General features: G+C 40.7%; 1 protein-coding gene across 3 annotated transcripts in view; it reads left to right on the top strand.

Moving 5' to 3' along the window:
- Positions 1–20,327, top strand: part of LOC125464333 (transmembrane protein 132C-like) — a 932,328-nt gene that overhangs the window by 351,583 nt on the left and 560,418 nt on the right. For 2 of the 3 annotated variants that reach the window (XM_048556641.2, XM_059655068.1), the window contains one exon: positions 11,335–11,481. The exons of the other annotated variant lie outside the window; for it this stretch is intronic. In XM_048556641.2, coding sequence (XP_048412598.2) covers positions 11,335–11,481 — 147 coding nt within the window. The remainder of the gene's footprint in view (positions 1–11,334; positions 11,482–20,327) is intronic. 3 annotated transcript variants of the gene reach the window in all.

Here is a 20,327-nt window from a genome sequence, read left to right as displayed (position 1 = left end):
AATGCTTCTTCATCCATTGGTGAACAGTGGGACCGCAGTAAGACAGGAGCAATGGATTTTGCTCCAGGCGGTCATATTTTCCATAGACTCACACCATGGTTCTTTTTTCACGCGAAGATATTTGAATTAAAATCTTGTTCTACCTACACTTCACTGTACAGAGTGAATCCAGCTGTGCAGAGTGCCACCTGTAGATCAGTCGATAGTACAGGCCTTCAAGTGAGAAAGTTGTCTGTTCAAGTCCAGCTCTGGGGGCTAAGATATTCAGTTGGAACACTGAAAGCTCACTGCATCCCGATAGTTTCAAGGAGCAAGCTTATCTACCAAGGGGAGCTGTGGGGGAACTGTGGTGCCATGTGATTGTCATGTTCATTCAGGAACGTTTGAATAGCACCTTTTAATTCTCAATCCCGAAATGCAGTGAGCATGAGCTTGCAGGGTCTCAGGTTTCACACAGTGAGGAGTCCTGAGAGCAAACGGATGCATTGGCTGACGTAATTTGGAAATGGAGATATCACCTTCACTCATCAACCAGGATTATTGCCTCTGCTGACTGGTTTGTATTTGTGAACAGCAAGGAGATAGAGACATAAGGGGGATGTGAGGCTGTAGGCATTCCTTTGTTAGCAGAGATTGATAGAGCAAGCCTTCGTCAATGACCAAGTGGCAGCTGAGGGAGTTCAGCGGGGAGCAGGTAATGGGTAGAATAGATGGGAGAAACCTTCCAGATACAGATAGTTCTGCTATAATGCAATGGTTGTGTTCTTGCGTGACCTTGCTCTACAGAAAATCACCATCAAAAATCACGTTCCAGGGAAATTGCTGTATAAAATTGCTATATCTATACAGCATTTACTATTCATTAGTCGTGTTATAACCAATTCATGTTCACAAAATATGCATTGTAGCAGAATTGTTTGTACATCCTTGGTGAGGGGAGCACAGCAGAAGGCTGCAAGAGGAGGAACGCACCAGGAATGCCATTGAGAGTCAGCTCCTTGCAAAAACAATGTTATAGGAGGCTGTACAGCTCAAAGCTCAGTTGCTCTTGAACAATTATACTTGTTTATAATTATTTGAGGCATCCCAGACCCCTGTAGTGGCTCTCTGTGTGCAGCCAAAGTATATTCGTTTTTCCAAAGATCAACCGAAGACATGGGTACTGTCTCACAGTCAGTAGCTCATCATGCCATCAGGCAGGCCACCAATGTCTTCTGCCAAAGGATGGGGTATGTTTCCAATCTGAAACAAATCAGCCAATCAGGCACCAGGGATTTTCCACCCCTGATGGATTTTCTCAGGTCCAGGAGCCATCACTTGTTCTTATGCAACCATCAAAGTACTAAAGACAGACAGATGGCTACCTGTCACTGAATGGCCAGCTGCTGTATGACCATAAGAAGAGCATGTTGCAAGTCAGTGCCCTGTTCTTAGCCAGATATTGTGATTCCTTCCAGTTCTTGCGCACTCTCATCAGCAACCAGACTTTCTAGATAACTGTTGGGGAAATTCTCTGAAAAAGGTGATTCCTGACCACATCTGGTACCTAGCCATGGTGGCAGAGAGATGTTGCACCAAGCTCATCGACTCCTATGTCCCTGCATTGAACAGACCTGTAGAATCTTGAGGATGTATTTCTGTGACCTTGACTGGTTGGGTAGCACTAACCTTGAATGGACAAGCAGGAGTGCCTAATGTTGTGACCATCTGCTTAGTCCTGCACTACATGATGCTATAAAAACAATTGGAGCTGGATGCAGGGGAGGACCTGAACTCTTCCTTAGAGTTAGACTGAAAAGAGGATGAATAGGGTGTTCCAGATGATTCCAGCCTTGAAGCATTAAGATCTTTCCAACTCACATAAATTGGCAATTATTACTCCTAACCTAAGTTCTAACCTTACTTTTCAAACATTCCAAAGATCAGGGGTAAGAATTTGCTGTGTAATAATGACGATGCTAATGCTATTCATGAATTGGTCAATGACTACAGCTGAGCACAAATGTGCAGTTAAATATTAAATTTACTGTCCTTATTTAAACTGAGCTAAAATGGCATCTCATCATCTGGTTCCCTGTCCATATGTAGCTTCTTTCATTTCAGTTTAAATAACCTTTTAATGGTGTTATAACTTTTCATTTTACTGATAAAAAACCTCTCTGGCACTGAAAATTAATTTTTACCGGTGTTGAATCCTATTCCTTTGTTTCGTAATTGTCATTGGTAATTTTAAAATTATCTAAATTATCTTGATGTTTCTACAACCTTTTGCTTTTTTTTAATCTCTTCTGCCGAATTGACACTTTCTGTCCCTCTTTTCATTTTGTTTGTTACTTGACATTTAATTCACAATATTAATTCATCCTTCTGGGTGCAGATCCCATTCTAATCTTCAATTATTCTTCAATCTGATTTTCTTAAGGAAGCACACGGTTGTTTGGCTTGTTCATAAATCCCAGATGCCTCATAAAGAGTACTGTGCTGTTTCAATCTCCCACTTGCAACAACTTACTGCACAAAATCTTGTAGAAATTAAACATGTGAAGACAAATTTAACAAATCGTGCAGTTCATTGGTTGGTTTCCATAAATTCTGGCTAAATATGTTCACACCATGAATATAATTAAATATGATCAGGAGTGAGTTTGGAGCATTTAGTTTCAAATTTGACAATGTAACTAGTTAAAAAGAATTGCACAAAAAAGACACAAGTACAATACTTAAACAATGTGGCGAATATATTTCTGTAAAATTGACATAGGTGTCTTGCAATTCCCTATTACTTAGAGATCAATAACAATGCTTTTATTAGTTATTATTAATCTGAGTGATAATAATTAATAGCGGAAATACCGGAATCATTATTTGTTGCTTCTCAGTTAAACTAAGTCATTTTCTGAAGAAGGGTCCAGTCTTGAAGCATCAGCTTCCCTGCCCCGCCACTCTGATGCTGCCTGGCTTGCTGTGTTCATCCAGCTTCACACCTTGTTATCTCTGACTCCAGCATCGGCAGTTCCTACTATCTCAAAAACATATTTATGTACTGTTACTTCTTCCAATACACATGGCAGTCCCTTTGAGTTAGTGTTATAAATTACAATGGTTATCAAACGTTAGTCACTAAAGGTTTCCTGGACATCAGTTGACATTTCTGCGCATGCTACAATAATGCATTGAGTCTGTATGGCATCTTCAAATTTGTGAAACAATGGTTTCTTGATATTCATAGCTGAAATGCTAAACACCTGCTAAGAACTATAGGTTCAAGCTGTTAAGATAGCAGTTCACTATCTCCTATACGAGAGATGTGATTCGAAGCAAAGAAAATGGAGGAAGTAATGCAGAATGAACTTATCACCCACAATTATTTTGAAACAATTTACTGTCCAGTTTGATTCCTATTTACCAGTTTATTCACTGCCATTTGTTAAGCAATGGAGTAGGGAGTGTTGAGTCTGATTCGTATAGGAGGGAATGTCAAGGTTTTTTAAAGATAGTCCAAAGAATTGGTAATAACATTTAATAGACACCGGGCACCATTTGTATAGGTAACTTTCTTTCAATCCAAACTAACATTCTTTCTTTGATTTTTGCAAGGTATTTTATCACCCAAGATTGAACAAAAGGGAATTCACATTTCATGACCTTGGGATGTCTCAAAGTGCTTTATAGGCAATTAAGTCTAGTCCTCATTGTAATGTAGGTAATAAATATATTTGCTTTGTTTTACATCCGAAAGTTATATCTAGGTGCTGTGGTGAACTTAATATTTTTAATATCTGCAGCATTTTGCCTTAAGTCAGTTGTCAAATTAAACGTTGTTAGATTGAAGGAATACTTCTAAATTGTACACTGAAAATAAAGGGAAACATTGATACTTTGTGAATTTCTGAGATCCACTGTAGCACCAATATGGCCTGCAGGGTGAAGCCTACTGCAGACTGTGGTGCCATTCAGTCAGCTTTGTCATGGATGTGTCCGTTATGCAATGTGACAAAGACCGTCTTCAGGCTAATGTGCAATGACTGTGGTTGCACCCCTAGTTCAGCTATATTCTTGGTAACCTTAATTACCATTGGTCATCTGGTGAGGAGACAAGAGGCAAACTGTCAGCTGACCTAAAACGTGATCACTGAGTTGGCTGAAGACTGATGAGACCAGTGGGAATGGCAGGAATTTACAGACAAGAATTTATAAGGTATTATTTCAATTAACTGATATGCGTTTTTGACAAGCGAGCTGTTATTTAATACTTTCCTTTCTTTCCTTTCTGAGATTGTGCTGTTAGCATTGATATTATGCAAAAGAGGACTCTTACATTGTTTTAAAAAAAACTTGGCATGCTATGACGCACTTCTGGAGCAGATGGAACTTGAACCTAGGCCTCCTGACACTGCCACTGTGCCACAAGAGGCCACTTACTAAAGTAAAGACATTGGAAAAGTTGGAGTCATTTGGGTTTCGAAGAATGAGAGAGAAACTTACTGAAACAAATAAGTTTCTCACGAGACTTGTCAGCTCAGATGCAGAGAGACTGTTTTTGCTTATTGAATATAGGATCAGAGGGCATCATCTAATGACAAGGGGTCACCCGTTTAACATAGACAGGGAGGAATTTGTTTCTCTCAGAGTAGTGAATCTGTGGAATTATTTACCACAGAGTGCTGTTGAGACTGAGTTCTAACGTGTCTTCAAGGCTGAGAAAAATACACAAACTTTTCCACAGTGAGGGGATCAAAGGCTATGGGGTTAAAACTGGAGAATGGAATTGAGGATTATCAGCATAGCCATGCTGAATGGTGGACAGAATGGCCTATTGCACTATAGTCACATTTTAAAAAATGCTTAAGCATGTAGAGTAATTCTTACTGTCAGCTGGCCGTTCTGATTTTTGATAAAATGATAAGTTTTTAATGAATTAGAATTGTGTCCATGCTGAAGCTCCTTTTGTAAAGCACTTACTCTGAAAATATGAAGAGTTTGTTCAGTGGATTTCAGGTCAGTGTTTTCTTTAAATCTCGGGTTTAAGCATCTACATTTGTTAAAGAAATTTCAAATAAAATTACTGTAGATTTGTGTAATATTAGCCTGAAATTTGAGTGTTTGAGCTTGGGGTCAAGTCTGTTTCCTATTCCCTGCCAGTGACCATCAAGGAGCGTTTGGATTTATCTATGCAAATGATTTGGATAAATATAGTTTGATATTATCACTACCTGAGGACATAATTATTTAATTTTAGAAAAGTTTTTTGAGATATTCAATTTTAAATCATAATGTCTTGGTCCAAAGACCTAAATGCACAAACAGTAACATATGAATAGGTCCAACTTCTGGTCTGGCCATTGAAGAGGTATAGAAGTGGGATTCTTCCTCTGAGACAAATTAAGCTAATGAAGGCATCACCATCTCAGGATCTAGAGTGTGAGCATTAAAGTGATAGGACCTCATCCATAATTCACAGCTTGAGCATACCAGTTAAAAAACATGTCAGCAACACAACATCACATGACAAACAGTATATATTTGCACTTGCTAGTAAGAAATAAATTAGTTGTATTATTTCTATAAATGAAAACCATTAAATTTATTGCCACATTCTCTTTCAAAATTCATGGGAAATACACACGTCAAGCTTTTGACTAACAATGTTTGTTAACCCTGCAGGCAGCGCTTACATTGACTTGTGTAATGTGCACATAGTCAGCTCTCATTTTGCTGTAATGGGAATTTTCCATTTTTATATAAAACAGGGGACTGTGGCTTCATTGTAGTCTTGTTAGGCTATTAAGAGTTAAAAGATAAAAGCCCTCATATATTAATCTGTCTGAACAATACCTGTTTATTTTAATTGGTGAAAGGTCCATCTTGATGGTCTGGTATCCCAATAATTCCTACAAACAGTGAAGTTCAGTGTGAATTCTAGACGTCCTGTCCCCACTTCCTCAATTTCCCAAATCTAGTTCGGTTATGACCACTTTTTTTTGAGTGGTTTTAAAACCTTTATCATCAAACCCAACTGTAGCAGCTCTTCAGCACCCAAACTGTCAGAATTGATTTTGATAAATCCAACTGAAGCAGTGGATTTTGTTTGATCTGATTCTACTACATTTGAAGGGTGGGAGTTGCAATTTCCATTACACCAATTGAAAGCTGAAGAAATGCAGGAAATGTCGCTTATGCTGTTACTCGAGATGTTTGCCAAGTTTATAGTGGAAAATTGGAAAAAACACCGTTGGAGATTTCATTTGATCATGCTTGGAGTTTGACAAGAGCCAATGTAAACAATTGAATAACATTACCATCCAGATCCACGCAAAGCACAACACTTTCTCGAATTTGACTCCATCAGTTTTGTGGCTCAAGCAGGACATGGAGGGGTTGTCTATAAAGCAGATGGCCAATGCTGTGCAGCTGACAAGTGTTCAGACAGCCAAAGAACACCTCGGTAGCAGCTACAGTTGAAATGATTCCACAGAGGCCAATATCCCATCACCAACTTGTCCTTCATTTACACGTGCATAATGCTTGAATTGGTGCCAGCTCTCAGAGTGAATTGGATGTCTGAAGCTCCTGTTTTTTTTATTATTAGGAACTTTCCCCACAGTACATTGTCTGTGGCCTGCCAGCTCGGAGTCAGTCCCCTGAACTGAGGAGATGCTAAATCCCCTGCTTGTATTTTTTTTGTTACCCCTACACTACTGTAACACAGCAGTAATGCTTATTTTTCACACAGCACCTATGTTCTGTGTGTGCAAGTGCAGAGACTCAGTGGAAGACACCATTGTTCAAATAGTTTTAGTCAATATTTCCACCATCAGGAAAAACGCCCATGTGGCCGCAAAACAGTAGAAAGCAAAACCTGATGGGGCAATGCAGATGTGAGAGACTCCTGTTCATATCTGTCAGCCAGGGCTCCCTGATTGGGGTTATTAATCTGGTCCAATCAGAAAACTAGGTCCACCCGACTGACCTTGTTACCATCGCCACAGCTGTGTTTGTTTCAGACCAGATTACCTCTCTACTGTTATTTAAAAGCTGGATAACTGGTTGTTAAAAATGTCTATCTACCTCATTTTGAAATTCACCTGAAAAGGGGAGCAGGATTGAAATACATTGAAGTGTCATGATCTGATTTTGAACAAAAGTTCATCGCTTTTTAAAAGTAAAGAAAAGGGAGGTTTGTGACGTTAGCTAAGATCTGGCAGAACATACAATTGTCAGATTGGTGGGAAGATGGCCCCTTGCCTCTGCCATGGTGTCAGGAATTGTGTGTTGGTAGTTGGTGTGTTGTTTAATGGTGATACATGAGGCATGTGTCCATGTAAAGCATTTTGAGGCATCAATCAGAGCCATTATGAAGTTGGCTGGTAATTTTGTTGGGCTGTAGTGCAAAAACAAGCATTTTAAATTGGCCAACTCTGACATCTGTCTCTCAATTAAAATTTCCATTCCCTCAATGAAGATCAGGAGAGATTTATAAACAGCAACTGATCCAATGTCAAAAGTATTTTGCCTCACTGGGCTGACACATTGGAAATCAAGGCCCACTCTTCCCCAAGTTGTGACAAGAGTTAAAGTTTTCAAAAGTATGGAGACTTCCCCTAATTTTACCAGTCTTTTAGTCCCAGATTGACAAGAAGCATGGATCAGATTTCTGTACTTAGTAAGAATGAGTATTTGTTACAAATAAATAAATTCGAACAATAGATAAACACTTATGAACCTTTGACAGATAACTATTGTTAAAACTCTAAATTGCTAATAAACTCCAACTGCGCGTGCATGCACACACAAACATGCACATACACATATACAAACCCACATATGTATACACACACACACGTGCACACACACACACACACACACACACACACACACACACACACACACACACGTGCACACATAGGCGCATGCGCCTGCATACACACACAGACATGTGCGCACACAGGATAATGAAAATGTTTTAATGGTTGGAGTGAAAGTTTGGCAACCCATTTCATTGGTCCCTGCTCTCAATGTTTGCTGAGCTGATTCTTGTACTATCAGAACACTACATTTCGATCCTATTTCTCCAGATACTTTTGCTTGTTTGTAGGAAATGGAAGGTGACTTGTTCCCACCCATAGAGTTTTTTTTGACTTAAGTTAAAAGTAATACCCTCCAGTAACTGGAATGCAGAAGTAAAGTATCTATTTTCAGGTCTGAGAAGCTTTTTCCTTCGGAACAATAAATAGCTCCTTCTCCTCTCGAGGTCCAATGGTTTCTGCCCAAATATTCATACCCACAAGCTGCTCAGGTACCTGGAGCTAATCACATAGTTATTGGCAGGCAGAAGGCCTTTGTCATTGGTCTGTTGACTAGTGACCAGTTTGCAATAATCTACCTGTTGCTAGCCAACCATCCGTTCTTGCACACTGCTTGATTCCAGCTCATCTGCAAACGAGGCTTCCAGTACTGCTTGAACAAGAGGCTGTATAACAGTACCTTACAGTGAGTGTCAACTTACTTGCTTTAAAAATGTGCAGCAATCCTTCAATAATCCTTGGTTTTTAAAATATCCTTTTCCCATTTCAGGTCGCAACAAAAATGCTGAAAATTTTAAAAAAGCATGGTCTTTACAACAGTCTTAAACTATTACCCAGAGCTTAAATTACCATCCACATCCATGACACTTCAGCTTGAGTATTACAGTGTCATAAAACTTCAGGAGGCTAGTTCCAATTCATTTTTACCGATATTCCACTTTGTTCAGTGCATAGTGCACGCAGTGCTATGGGCATAGAATTAATTTAAAGTGGTAAATGCCAGGAAGCCATTCCATGGCATCTTTCTAGATGTCTAAAAAAAAATCCACATCTACCCTGGGAAGGCAATGTTTATTTTTGTCATCCGACTCCTATTAGGGACTGCATAAAATTGCAGCAAGAGCCATTTCACAGCTTCACACATAACAATCATCTTCTTCAGCTAAATACCCAAACTGTCAACCATAAAAAGGGTTAGATCAACTCCTGTGATTTTAGGAGTTTTGAGAAGATTTGTAGCTCTGGTTGAGGTTCCTGTGATTTTCCATATCTGATCTGCCAGTTGTGTTCAATAGTAGCTATCAACCTCCCTTGGATGTCAAGACTTCTCATCATCTGCCACCTATTGATTTTTCTCCATTTGTGAAAAAGCACATTGGGACACACTTAAAGATGAGAACGATCCAGCTTTGAATGCATTGCATTAAATCCCTTGACTATTTCCGCAAAGGGTCACAGGAGTGCGGTAATCTTCATCCCATTTTGATTTTTAACCTGAAATGACCCTTTAAATCATTAAGTTTTCTTTTGCCAAGGCTATGATCAATTAAACCCAAAACCTCTAGTAAGCATTGACACTTATACAAGTTGGAATGGATTTGATAAACTATTGAGCACATTGAGTAGTGATTTGTAACTAGAAGGACAGGCAATCCCTGAATGTTTCAGACCAGAATTTGAATGTTACAGGAATATGGGCAGGTTCTTTCTCAGGGTCTGTGGGTTACAAAGACGTTGCCCTCCACCTCTAGAGTTCTTGTGTGGGATTATAGCAATTGTCAAGCTGTGGAATGGGGTCACAGTGGGGAAAAGTTTGGTAAGCTCTGATATACAATCATGTGAAGGGTCTCTCAAATCTTATACACCATTATTTCAGCCAGACATGCAAGCCACTCCAGCTGATGATTAACTGGGATTTAATAAAAGATATAGATTATACCATTTTCAGATGATGGTTGTTTTGGATTAACATTGACACAAACTGATATTTTGTAATTTCGTGAAAATTGTTGCTTGTTTTGAATTCATGAATGCAATCCAGCTGATATCACACTTGAAATTGCAATGGGCCAGACTTCGAGGAGTGGTGATCTCATGCAGACTGGCACTCCAGCTCTTTTGTTTGATGGAAAAAGAGAGATCCTCATTTCTGACAGGAGATTCTCATTTGGACAGCCTCAGAAATGCAGAGCCATATTTAAATTCTGACAGCTCTTTTGTAGTCTGGATTGTCAGAGGAAAGCAAGCCAAGTTCACTTTTCACAGCAGTCAGCTGCTCTATACTGAATTGAAAGATCTTGATAGCCATTTTGAAAGCTGCTGTCAAAATGGCTAAGTCTTTAGGATTAAGGGCAATATTAAGTGCAGGAAGAGCAAGATGTCAGATGGTTGGTGGTGAGGAGGGGGTAGGTGCCATGTAAGTATTGTGTCAGGTGAGTAGGGTGTCAGCTGGTAGGATGCCTGGTTGGTTGGGTGTAGCACGCCAGGTAAAGACTATGGCAGGTAGGTAGGGTGCTAGTTGGGGTGGGAGTGGAGCACTGGCTGGGTAGGGTGCAAGATTACATGGAGGGCAGTTAAGTGTTTAAGGTAGGTCAGCGTGTACTAGAGAAATAGATCCAACAGAGATGGTGGATTTTGGGACTGAGGTGTTCGAATTCAGCAGCACTCCTTCCATCAGCACTGGAATAACAATTTTGTGTTCCCTATTCTTACAAAGTAAAGTTGTTGGTCAGTCTCTTCCTGAATTCACTTGCAACATCACAACTGTAAAATCGTTCTTGGACAATTGCAATTGGGCAGTGTAGCAGAACGTACTTTTTAATTTCATTCCTTCTTGTATTTAAAGTGATAACCAGGTGCAACTTTATTAATTGAATGAAAATCATGAAATAAATAGTTTGAATGAGGGTATACTTCGCCTTTGGTTAATATGATATGAAAATCACTGAAAATAACTCAAAAATAAAAATATTCAGAGCCATTTGAACTTCACTGGGGAAGACACTAGTTTCTCAGTAATTTTTATTTGCATGATGTAAAAACTTTAAAAATGATCCTACTCCTGCCTGTTCCATTTAATTTGGAGACCAGCTAATCGCAGACCAATGGGCAGAAAATCACCATGTTTTTCAATCTGATTTGTGGGCCAGCTACTAGTAAAGTGGTTTTTAAACAACTATTAAATATGGTGGGAATGTTTTCACACTTGTTATAATCTGTGTTTAAAATTCCCCAATCTCTGGTGCTGGTTTGGCTGGTTTCAGCTGAATACTGCTGCTACTAACATCAGAGCAAACTGTGGGAAAGCTGCCTCCCATTCTTCAAGCCTGTACACCATCAGTGCAGTGTGTTACCCATTTCAGCTTTTCTCCTGATCTATCCTTACTGTCAGAGCCTTGAGAGAAGATGCCAAGAGATTTTCTGGATATTTGCTTTTACTTTTCAGAGCTTCAGAATTAAGCTAATCATTAATCTAGTCATTAATCTAATTTATGAACTGTTTGATTCATGGTTTTGTTTCTCCAAACAGGGCAAAAGCAAAGAAGGGTGTGAAGATTGTTAATGTCAGACCCAGCATCCCAAACTTGTGGGAAGTTAAACAGGAAATGGGAAATGGGGGCAAACACTCGATTGCAACTGTTGTTTGCCGAAAGAGACCTGGTGCTTTAAGTGGCAGGTAAGAGTTGATCAGTCACTTTAATCACACTACATAACTATGATGCATCTGGTAACAGTTGAATATGTCAGAGGCAATATTATATTCTATTACAGGTTGAGTCGCAAAATCAATGCTTTATTTGGGATGTTCACATTCAATGTTTGTTAACTGCATGTATTGTTGAGTAGTAAAACAGAAACAGGAGACCAGGCAGGAGCTGTGGAGAGAGGAACAGAGTTTACTGGCAGAGAGGGTTGATTCTTAATTGAGAGCACTGGAAAATTCCAGAATCCGTAAACCCAACTTGGGAGAAAGAACATCAATGCCACTTGTTCTAATTCAGGAGCTGGTGTAAACTGAAATCTGACCTACTACAGCCAGGATGAATTCAGAGAGAGACACAAGGGTCCCCAGGTTCGGAAACAAGCTTTATGAAAGGACTTTGTCCCAGTTTTAATAAAAGCAGAGTAACAAAAAGTAGCCCTTATCTCAGACAGCCACTCAGCTCCCACACACTCCCCAAACTTAATCCATGCTAACTCAACTAGTGGCCCTTGATGCCAACTCACTTAGTGTCTACCATGGATGCTGTCAAGAATCATGCTGGAACAAAATGAAATAAAGTTCTAGATGTTCATCAATGACCTCTTTGTTAAAGTAACACCACTCATAAGAAGGTATTGAATACATCTAAATTCCTTATAGTAGTGAATTGCTTATGGAAGCAAATTTCGCATTCATGTATTTGATCCCATATACATCTTTGTGTGCATAGCTCCACAGCAAAGATTTAGAATTGTCAAAGTGTGAATTTGACAGGACCATCACTGTGATAATAACAGGTAATGGAATCAGTCTTGTAGCACGGATTCTACAATGACAGCCCTCAGGCTTGTGTCAACAGACAATTTAATGCATTTCAGGTGCTGAATGTTTTTTTTTTCATTTGTAGAATGTTTCATTCTTCCAAAACAATAAAAATCTCCGAGAATAAATGCATTGACAACTTCACTATGCACAGCCATGCCTACTTTTACCAATTCTGATGTGCTCTTCTAATGAGAAATTTGCCTCTTCAGCTTGGCTGCCTGGACCTATCTGGTATCCAAACTATCTCAATGACTTCCCCAGCAGCTTTCGATCTTTTGCTCAAATACACATCCAATTAATGAAAATAGCATCCATTTGAAGGCAGCTGGACCTGTACATGTGCACCAAGGGGGCGCAAACTGGAAGCTCATCCCTTTCAGCCTCCTGCAACTCCATATTGGTAAAATGGTGTGTGCCAGGTTTCAGGGGAAGAGAAATGCTGGAATCAGGGCTTTGACATCATTTTGGCCACATTGGAGGCCCCTTGCATCCCCTGTAACCTCCAATTTGATGTTTCAGGTTGGTAACCTTTTACTAGGACGAGGGAAATTTAGAGACAAAAAATTTAAAACAAGTACAGAGGCAGGGGAGGATGAGACATGGAAAGGAAGTGAGGGAAAGATCTGTGAAGTGGTTGAAGACAGCAGTAATTAAATAACAAAAGTGATAATAGTGCAAGGCCAAAAAATGGTGACAACCAAGTCAAGTTTAAAAAACGGATGCGTCTCAAGGAGGTGTAAATGTTAAACAAAATCAATGACAATTGAAGCAGAGGTTATGATCCGAAATTGAACAAACTGTACAGTTCGGCTGTAGGGTGCTTATTTGCTGTTGAAAGATGAGATGATACTCATCAAGATTAAACGAAGCAAGGTAAGAATAGAGTAGAAGGCAGAGGATAGAGAGGCCTGCTTTGGAGTGAAGCAAAGTGAAACATTTGAAAGGTCAGGAAGTAATCCTGCTTGCTAATGCTGCTCAAAGTTTTCTGATGAATTCTGCTTTAATTTCAGCTATTTATTCAGTGTGAACATCCTTTAGAAATTTGATTTCAAGGAATTGGGTGGTGTGGTGAGTTTGCACACTGTGTTTGCTTTCAGGCTACTTCAAACTGACATGCAATCTCAGCTCTAGACTTTCAAAGTAGAATCAGTATGGGACATATTTAACGGTAAGGTGTTAAATGTATAAAATTACTGAAAGTTCAACATGATCTGGCAGACCTAGAAAGGCAGCTGAGGTGGACTACAATAATGATTGACTGTATGAGAAAATATGAACTGGTTAAGGAATATTGTAGAGTTTGAATTAGAGGATCTGTAATATTCCCAATCTGTGACCAGAGGGTGCTTGATAATGCAATACAGTGGAAAACAAAGTGTGATTCCATATTCCTGGAACTTTTCACTTTGTTGAATGCAGATACCACTTCCTAACTTCTGGGAATTCACAGTGATATTGGCTCTGAAAGAGAACTGTGAGATGCAGCATCTCAATTTTCATGACTTGCATTTGAATTACTTCATACCTGAATGGCTGAAAATTGGGAGAGGGGAGTACGCAGTGGGACCTGGGCGCCCTTGTACATCAGTTGCTGAAGGTAAGCATGCAGGTGCAACAGGTGTTAAAGAAAGCAAATGGTATGTTGGTCTTCATTGTGGGATGCTTCGTGTACAGGAGCAGGGATATGTTGTTGCAGTTATACAGGGCCTTGGTGAGGCTACACGTAGAATATTGTGTGCAGTTTTGGTCTCCTTTCCAGAGGAAGGATGCCCTTGCTCTCGAGGGAGTGCAGCAAAGGTTTACCACGCTGATTCCAGGGATCGTGGGACTGACGAATGAGGAGAGATTGTCTAGGTTGGGATTGTATTTTGATGGAGTTCAGATGAATGAGGGAGGAACTCTCATAGAGACTTATAAAATTCTAACAGGACTGGACAGGGTAGATGCAGGGAGGATGTTCCTGATGGTGGGTGTGTCCAGAACCAGGGGACACAATCTGAGGATTCAGGGGAGATCATTTAGGGTGGACATGAGGAGACATTTCTTCACCAAAGAGTGGTGAGCCTGTGGAATTCATTACCACAGGAAATAGTTGATGTTAGAACATTGAATGTATTCAAGAAGTAGCTGGATATAGCACTTGGGGCTAAAGGGATCAAAAGTTATGGGGAGAAAGCAGGATTAGGCTATTGAGTTGGATGATCAGCCATAATCGTGAAGAATGGCAGAGCAGGCTCGAAGGCCTGAATGGCCTCCTCCTGCTCCCGTCTTCTATGTTTCTACGTTAGACCTGTTTAATGGATTTACTCTTTACATTTGAAGTTGCGCGTCACTCCCAGAAGCGTCAGCTTGTGCTTCCATTCTTGTGCAAATCTGGCCATAATTTATGTTTAAATGCCTCTCTCTTTAATCAACCAGTCTTAAATTTTAACTTAAAAGATGTTGTTGCTTGAGTTACAGGCCCTAGTGTTAATTAACTTCATTTGTAGTGCCTTTGTGCATTTTAATAACTTAGCTAGATCAAAAAAAGTAGTGTTAATAATGGTAAGCTACTGTGACAGGTATAATTTCCTCGATTTGCAAGGCTTGTGTAGAAGTGAAGGCTTTAATCATGTTATCCGAAATGTTTGACAGGTTGCTTTTAAAAATACCAGTCCTGTTATCAAAGGAGATTTGTGTAGTAGTTTAAGGAGCAAACAAGATTTTCACATGAGTATCATGACAAGCCAGCAGGGGATTTTAATATTTTTAAAAATTTCTGCGGAGAATATATATGATTCAGAACTATGTTTCCATGGTTGTGAATACTTTGTATGCTGGCTTCATATCTCACTGTATTATATTAAATCATGAAAATTACAATTGTATATTTTATGAGTATAATGCTCTGCAGCTGTGTACTGTGCCTTATTGGCAAGAATTCTGTTGGTACGCTGCAAATTAAATGTATTTCGATAATATATTGCAACATTATCAGTAATTCTACATGGTTCTTGCAATAAATGCCAGTATTGTTGCTTTAAGAATTTGAGAGATGAATTATGATGAATAAGGCATTGAGCATAATTTGACGGTATTGTCAATTTGGAAGTGCTGCACAAAAATGAGAGATTTTAGTAATCGAATTTAAAATATACCTGTTTGGTCAGAAATGAAATTGAGGTATCGACCTAATTGTTTTTTACCATGTAGTTTGATGCCACATCAGGTTTGGCTTTTGTAGGAACTGGTTGGCGAGACGGCAGAATTGAGGACTCTCTTTGGGCTGAGACATCATCATTTTTTTGTACTTTTACATTGCATACTGTCATACATGGTAATGTTAATAATATTAGGATCTGACTTAGAATGCTCCATATCTAAGATACATCTTCTTTTGGGTGTTCATGCCAATGTTGTAGTATGGCCTGGTGTAGAGGTATTCCAGGGCACTCATTCTAATGTGAAATCTAATTCTGCCCATGCTATGGGATTTATTTTCAGTGACGTGCGCGTTCATGACATCATTACAATAGTACTCCAGGATCTCAATTCCCTTGCACAACAGATCAAGAGAGAGTTGGGCAGGGGCTGAATCACTGATTCATGTTCCTATGTTTCTACAAGTAACACACAATCTGTTTCATCTCGAATGATGTTGCTGGTGACTGTTGACTATCATCACATTATTGGTTAGCTTCTTCCTTTGCTCCTATTTACCTAGCATCAAGTTTAGGTTCGAATTCTGGTCTATGGCACTGTGGTCAAATGTGTGACATGATATCCATCATTGCAATTCTTTAATTGGTGTGTATTTGAAGTTCTGTCTCCTTTTTAAATACACATTAATTTTGAGGGGGGTGGGCATCAACACAATACACTGAGATGTGGGATATTTTCAAGTAGTGATTGCCAAAAATATATTGTGGCAAATGGGGTTAAAAGGTAACACAAACACAATGTTTCACTAGGATGGTTAACTTGCCAGATGTCATTTCCAGCAGCCTCTCATATAAACAATTAATAAAAAGCAAGGCAATAATCTACAACTCCCTATGCCCAACCTTTACCATGTCTTCCCCAATGACTGCCTTCATGGACGGACTTCCAAATTGCTTTACGGTTTCTCACCTAGGTTTGGGGTGAGGGAGTTTGCGTTGACGGTTTGCGCAGTTGTGCAAGGCTGTTATCAGATCTAAGGAAGTCATGCAACAAAGCCAGTGAATATCTGAAAGGACAAGTAAACCCAACTGACCATCTGCACTTAACAAAGTGTGGAGCTAGATGAACCCAGCCTGTATCCGCCTCTCTAACCTGTTCTTCCTCTCACCTATCCCTTCCTCCCACCTCAAGCCGCACCTCCATTTCCTACCTACCACCTCATCCCGCCTCCTTGACCTGTCCGTCTTCCCTGGACTGACCTATCCCCTCTCTACCTCCTCACCTTTACTCTCCTCTCTACCTAAGTCTTTTCTCTCCATCTTTGGTCCGCCTCCCCCTCCCTCCCTATTTATTCCAGAACCCTCTCCCCATCCCCCTCTCTGATGAAGGGTGTAGGCCCAAAACATCAGTTTTTGTGCTCCTGAGATGCTGCTTGGCCTGCTGTGTTCATGCAGCTCCACACTTTGTTATCTTGGATTCTCCAGCATCTGCAATTCCCATTATCACTGACCATCTGAACTTGGTTATCAGTGTAATTCTTCACACATTCGGGCATATGTTGTCCAATCCTAGGATCACATCTAATACTGGATACTGTATTGTGAAGTTTGCAGGCATGGACTAATTGGAAAGGTTCAGTACATTCCGTGTTTCAAACATCCAAAGGGATAAACTGTTTAATACAATCGACCAGTCTTTGGGATGTACATCATGACCATCAAACAACAAGGAAATTTGGGTACCACAGTGTTACTTTGCACGGGAAGCTAAAGGGCCCTTCTTATTCCCAAACAAACACTGAATGGTAATGATCATTCTCTGGTTCATTGCTACAGGTATTGCCTTGAGAAATCAATAACCTGCCTGATTTAAAGGTAAACAAAGATTGACAGTTAACAATCAGGCACAATCTAATAGGTCTATAGCACAGAAAAAGGGCCTTTGTCCATCAAGTCTACGCTGGTCAAAAATAAACACAACTATTCAGTCCCATTATCTAGCTCTTGGTCCATAGCCTTGTATGTTTTGGCATTACAAGTGGGCATCTAAATACTGCTTAAATACTATGAGAGTGTCTGCCTTTATCACTCTTGCAGGCAGTGAGTTCTAGATTCCAAGATTTTGGTGTGATCAGCTCAGGGTTGACACAGAACACTTTAGACTTGCTATACTTGCCTAGTACCAAGAAGGCTGAAAGAGGAATAATAAAACACAACCCTTCAACAAGCTGATCCTATATCAGTGTGTCAGTGATAATGGGAACTGCAGATGCTGGAGAATCCAAGATAATAAAATGTGAGGCTGGATGAACACATCTCAGGAGCACAAAAGCCGACGTTTTGGGCCTAGACCCTTCATCAGAGAGGGGGATGGGGTGAGGGTTCTGGAATAAATAGGGAGAGAGGGGGAGGCGGACCGAAGATGGAGAGAAAAGAAGATAGGTGGAGAGGAGAGTATAGGTGGGGAGGTAGGGAGGGGATAGGTCAGTCCAGGGAAGACGGACAGGTCAAGGAGGTGGGATGAGGTTAGTAGGTAGGAGATGGAGGTGCGTCTTGGGGTGGGAGGAAGGGATAGGTGAGAGGAAGAACAGGTTAGGGAGGCATAGACAGGTTGGATTGGTTTTGGGATGCAGTGCGTGGAGGGGAAGAGCTGGGCTGGTTGTGTGGTGCAGTGGGGGGAGTGGACGAACTGGGCTGGTTTTGGGATGCAGTGGGGGAAGGGGAGATTTTGAAGCTGGTGAAGTCCACATTGATACCATTGGGCTGCAGGGTTCCCAAGCGGAATATGAGTTGCTGTTCCTGCAACCTTTGGGTGGCATCATTGTGCAACTGCAGGAGGCCCATGATGGACATGTCATCTAAAGAATGGGAGGGGGCGTGGAAATGGTTTGCGACTGGGAGGTGCAGTTGTTTATTGCGAACCGAGCGGAGGTGTTCTGCAAAGCGGTCCCCAAGCCTCTGCTTGGTTTCCCCAATGTAGAGCAAGCCACACCGGGTACAGTGGATGCAGTATGCCACATTGGCAGATGTGCAGGTGAACCTCTGCTTAATGTGGAAAGTCTGACTTGGGGAAACCAAGCGGAGGCTTGGGGACCGCTTTGCAGAACACCTCCGCTCGGTTCGCAATAAACAACTGCACCTCCCAGTCGCAAACCATTTCCACGCCCCCTCCCATTCTTTAGATGACATGTCCATCATGGGCCTCCTGCAATGCCACAATGATGCCACCCGAAGGTTGCAGGAACAGCAACTCATATTCCGTTGGGAACCCTGCAGCCCAATGGTATCAATGTGGACTTCACCAGCTTCAAAATCTCCCCTTCCCCCACCGCATCCCAAAACCAGCCCAGTTCGTCCCCTCCCCCCACTGCACCACACAACCAGCCCAGCTCTTCCCCTCCACCCACTGCATCCCAAAACCAGTCCAACCTGTCTCTGCCTCCCTAACCTGTTCTTCCTCTCACCCATCCCTCCCTCCCACCCCAAGCCGCACCTCCATCTCCTACCTACTAACCTCATCCCACCTCCTTGACCTGTCCGTCTTCCCTGGACTGACCTATCCCCTCCCTACCTCCCCACCTATACTCTCCTCTCCACCTATCTTCTTTTCTCTCCATCTTCAGTGGGCCTCCCCCTCTCTCCCTATTTATTCCAGAACCCTCACCCCATCCCCCTCTCTGATGAAGGGTCTAGGCCCGAAACGTCAGCTTTTGTGCTCCTGAGATGCTGCTGGGCCTGCTGTGTTCATCCAGCCTCACATTTTATTATCCTATATCAGTGTGTCCTTGTTTACTTTACTCAGCAAATTTCCAGGGGCATTAGTTTCAAAGCCTCTACTCATCTGGGAGCTCCTTTCAATGTTAACAAAGTTATTAACCTGTCAAACCTGCCAAAGTATTCTACATACTATGAAAATTGATAGATTCCAGGTTTGGGGCTGACATGTATATATATCTCTGTGTAGCTCAAACGTAGACATTAATATTGCTTTCTTCCAGCAGTAGTTGTGAAGTTGGGTAGAGTATTTGTGAATTGAAAGGCAGGATGTTAGAATTTGATGTTTGTAAAATGGTGGGGAGAAGAGTGCGTGATCCCTTCAAAAGATAATGTACTTTTCCTAGGCTTGGAGATATTTTTAAAAATGTCTGCAAATGCACAGAGTGCTCTTGAAATTGAAACATTGTATCAAAAAGCTGTGTGGTTCGCAACCCAGGCAGTAGTTTATTTTGTTAGCAAGGCAACCAATTTGAATATCAGCCTTTTAATTTTAACCAGGCACTTAAAGAATGAAAACCCATTAAATTTAAATCTGATGTTTTTGGCGACCATTCTTATTCTAAGAAATTGATAGGTCATCATTGGTATAAAAGAAGAGGGTAGTTGAAAATCAGCATGAGAGGAAATGCTATCTGTTAGATTTAACAACCACCAGCCCTAAAGAGAAAATCACTGGCTCTCACAGAATTCTGTAAACTCTCAGAAAACTATTATCTGACTAAAGGTACAGCGGCACCTTTCGCTAGTATTGCTGACACCAGATTTCAACAGAGAAAGGTGTTCCTGACTGAAGAACAGCAGAGAAGGCACCAAACATTCTGGAAAATGTATCCAGGCTGTAATTTCGAGAGACTAAGTTTTAAGTTTCTTTAAGATTCTGTTTATGTACGTGGGACTGGTATTTATTGGAACAGCAGATCATTAAGAGTTTTGTTTTATTTTGGAATAGTTAGTATTTAAGGGGAAATTGTTTAGTTTGTTAGTAGTTCTGTGTAATTGGTTCTCTGTTAAAGTTAGATAAATAAATTGTTACTTGTTGATTATAGAGTGAGCGAAAGTATTTCATTTTATTTAACC

This window comes from Stegostoma tigrinum, chromosome 26 (assembly GCF_030684315.1).
Source record: "Stegostoma tigrinum isolate sSteTig4 chromosome 26, sSteTig4.hap1, whole genome shotgun sequence".
NCBI lineage: Eukaryota > Metazoa > Chordata > Chondrichthyes > Orectolobiformes > Stegostomatidae > Stegostoma > Stegostoma tigrinum.
This window is presented reverse-complemented; position numbering and strand designations above follow the sequence as displayed.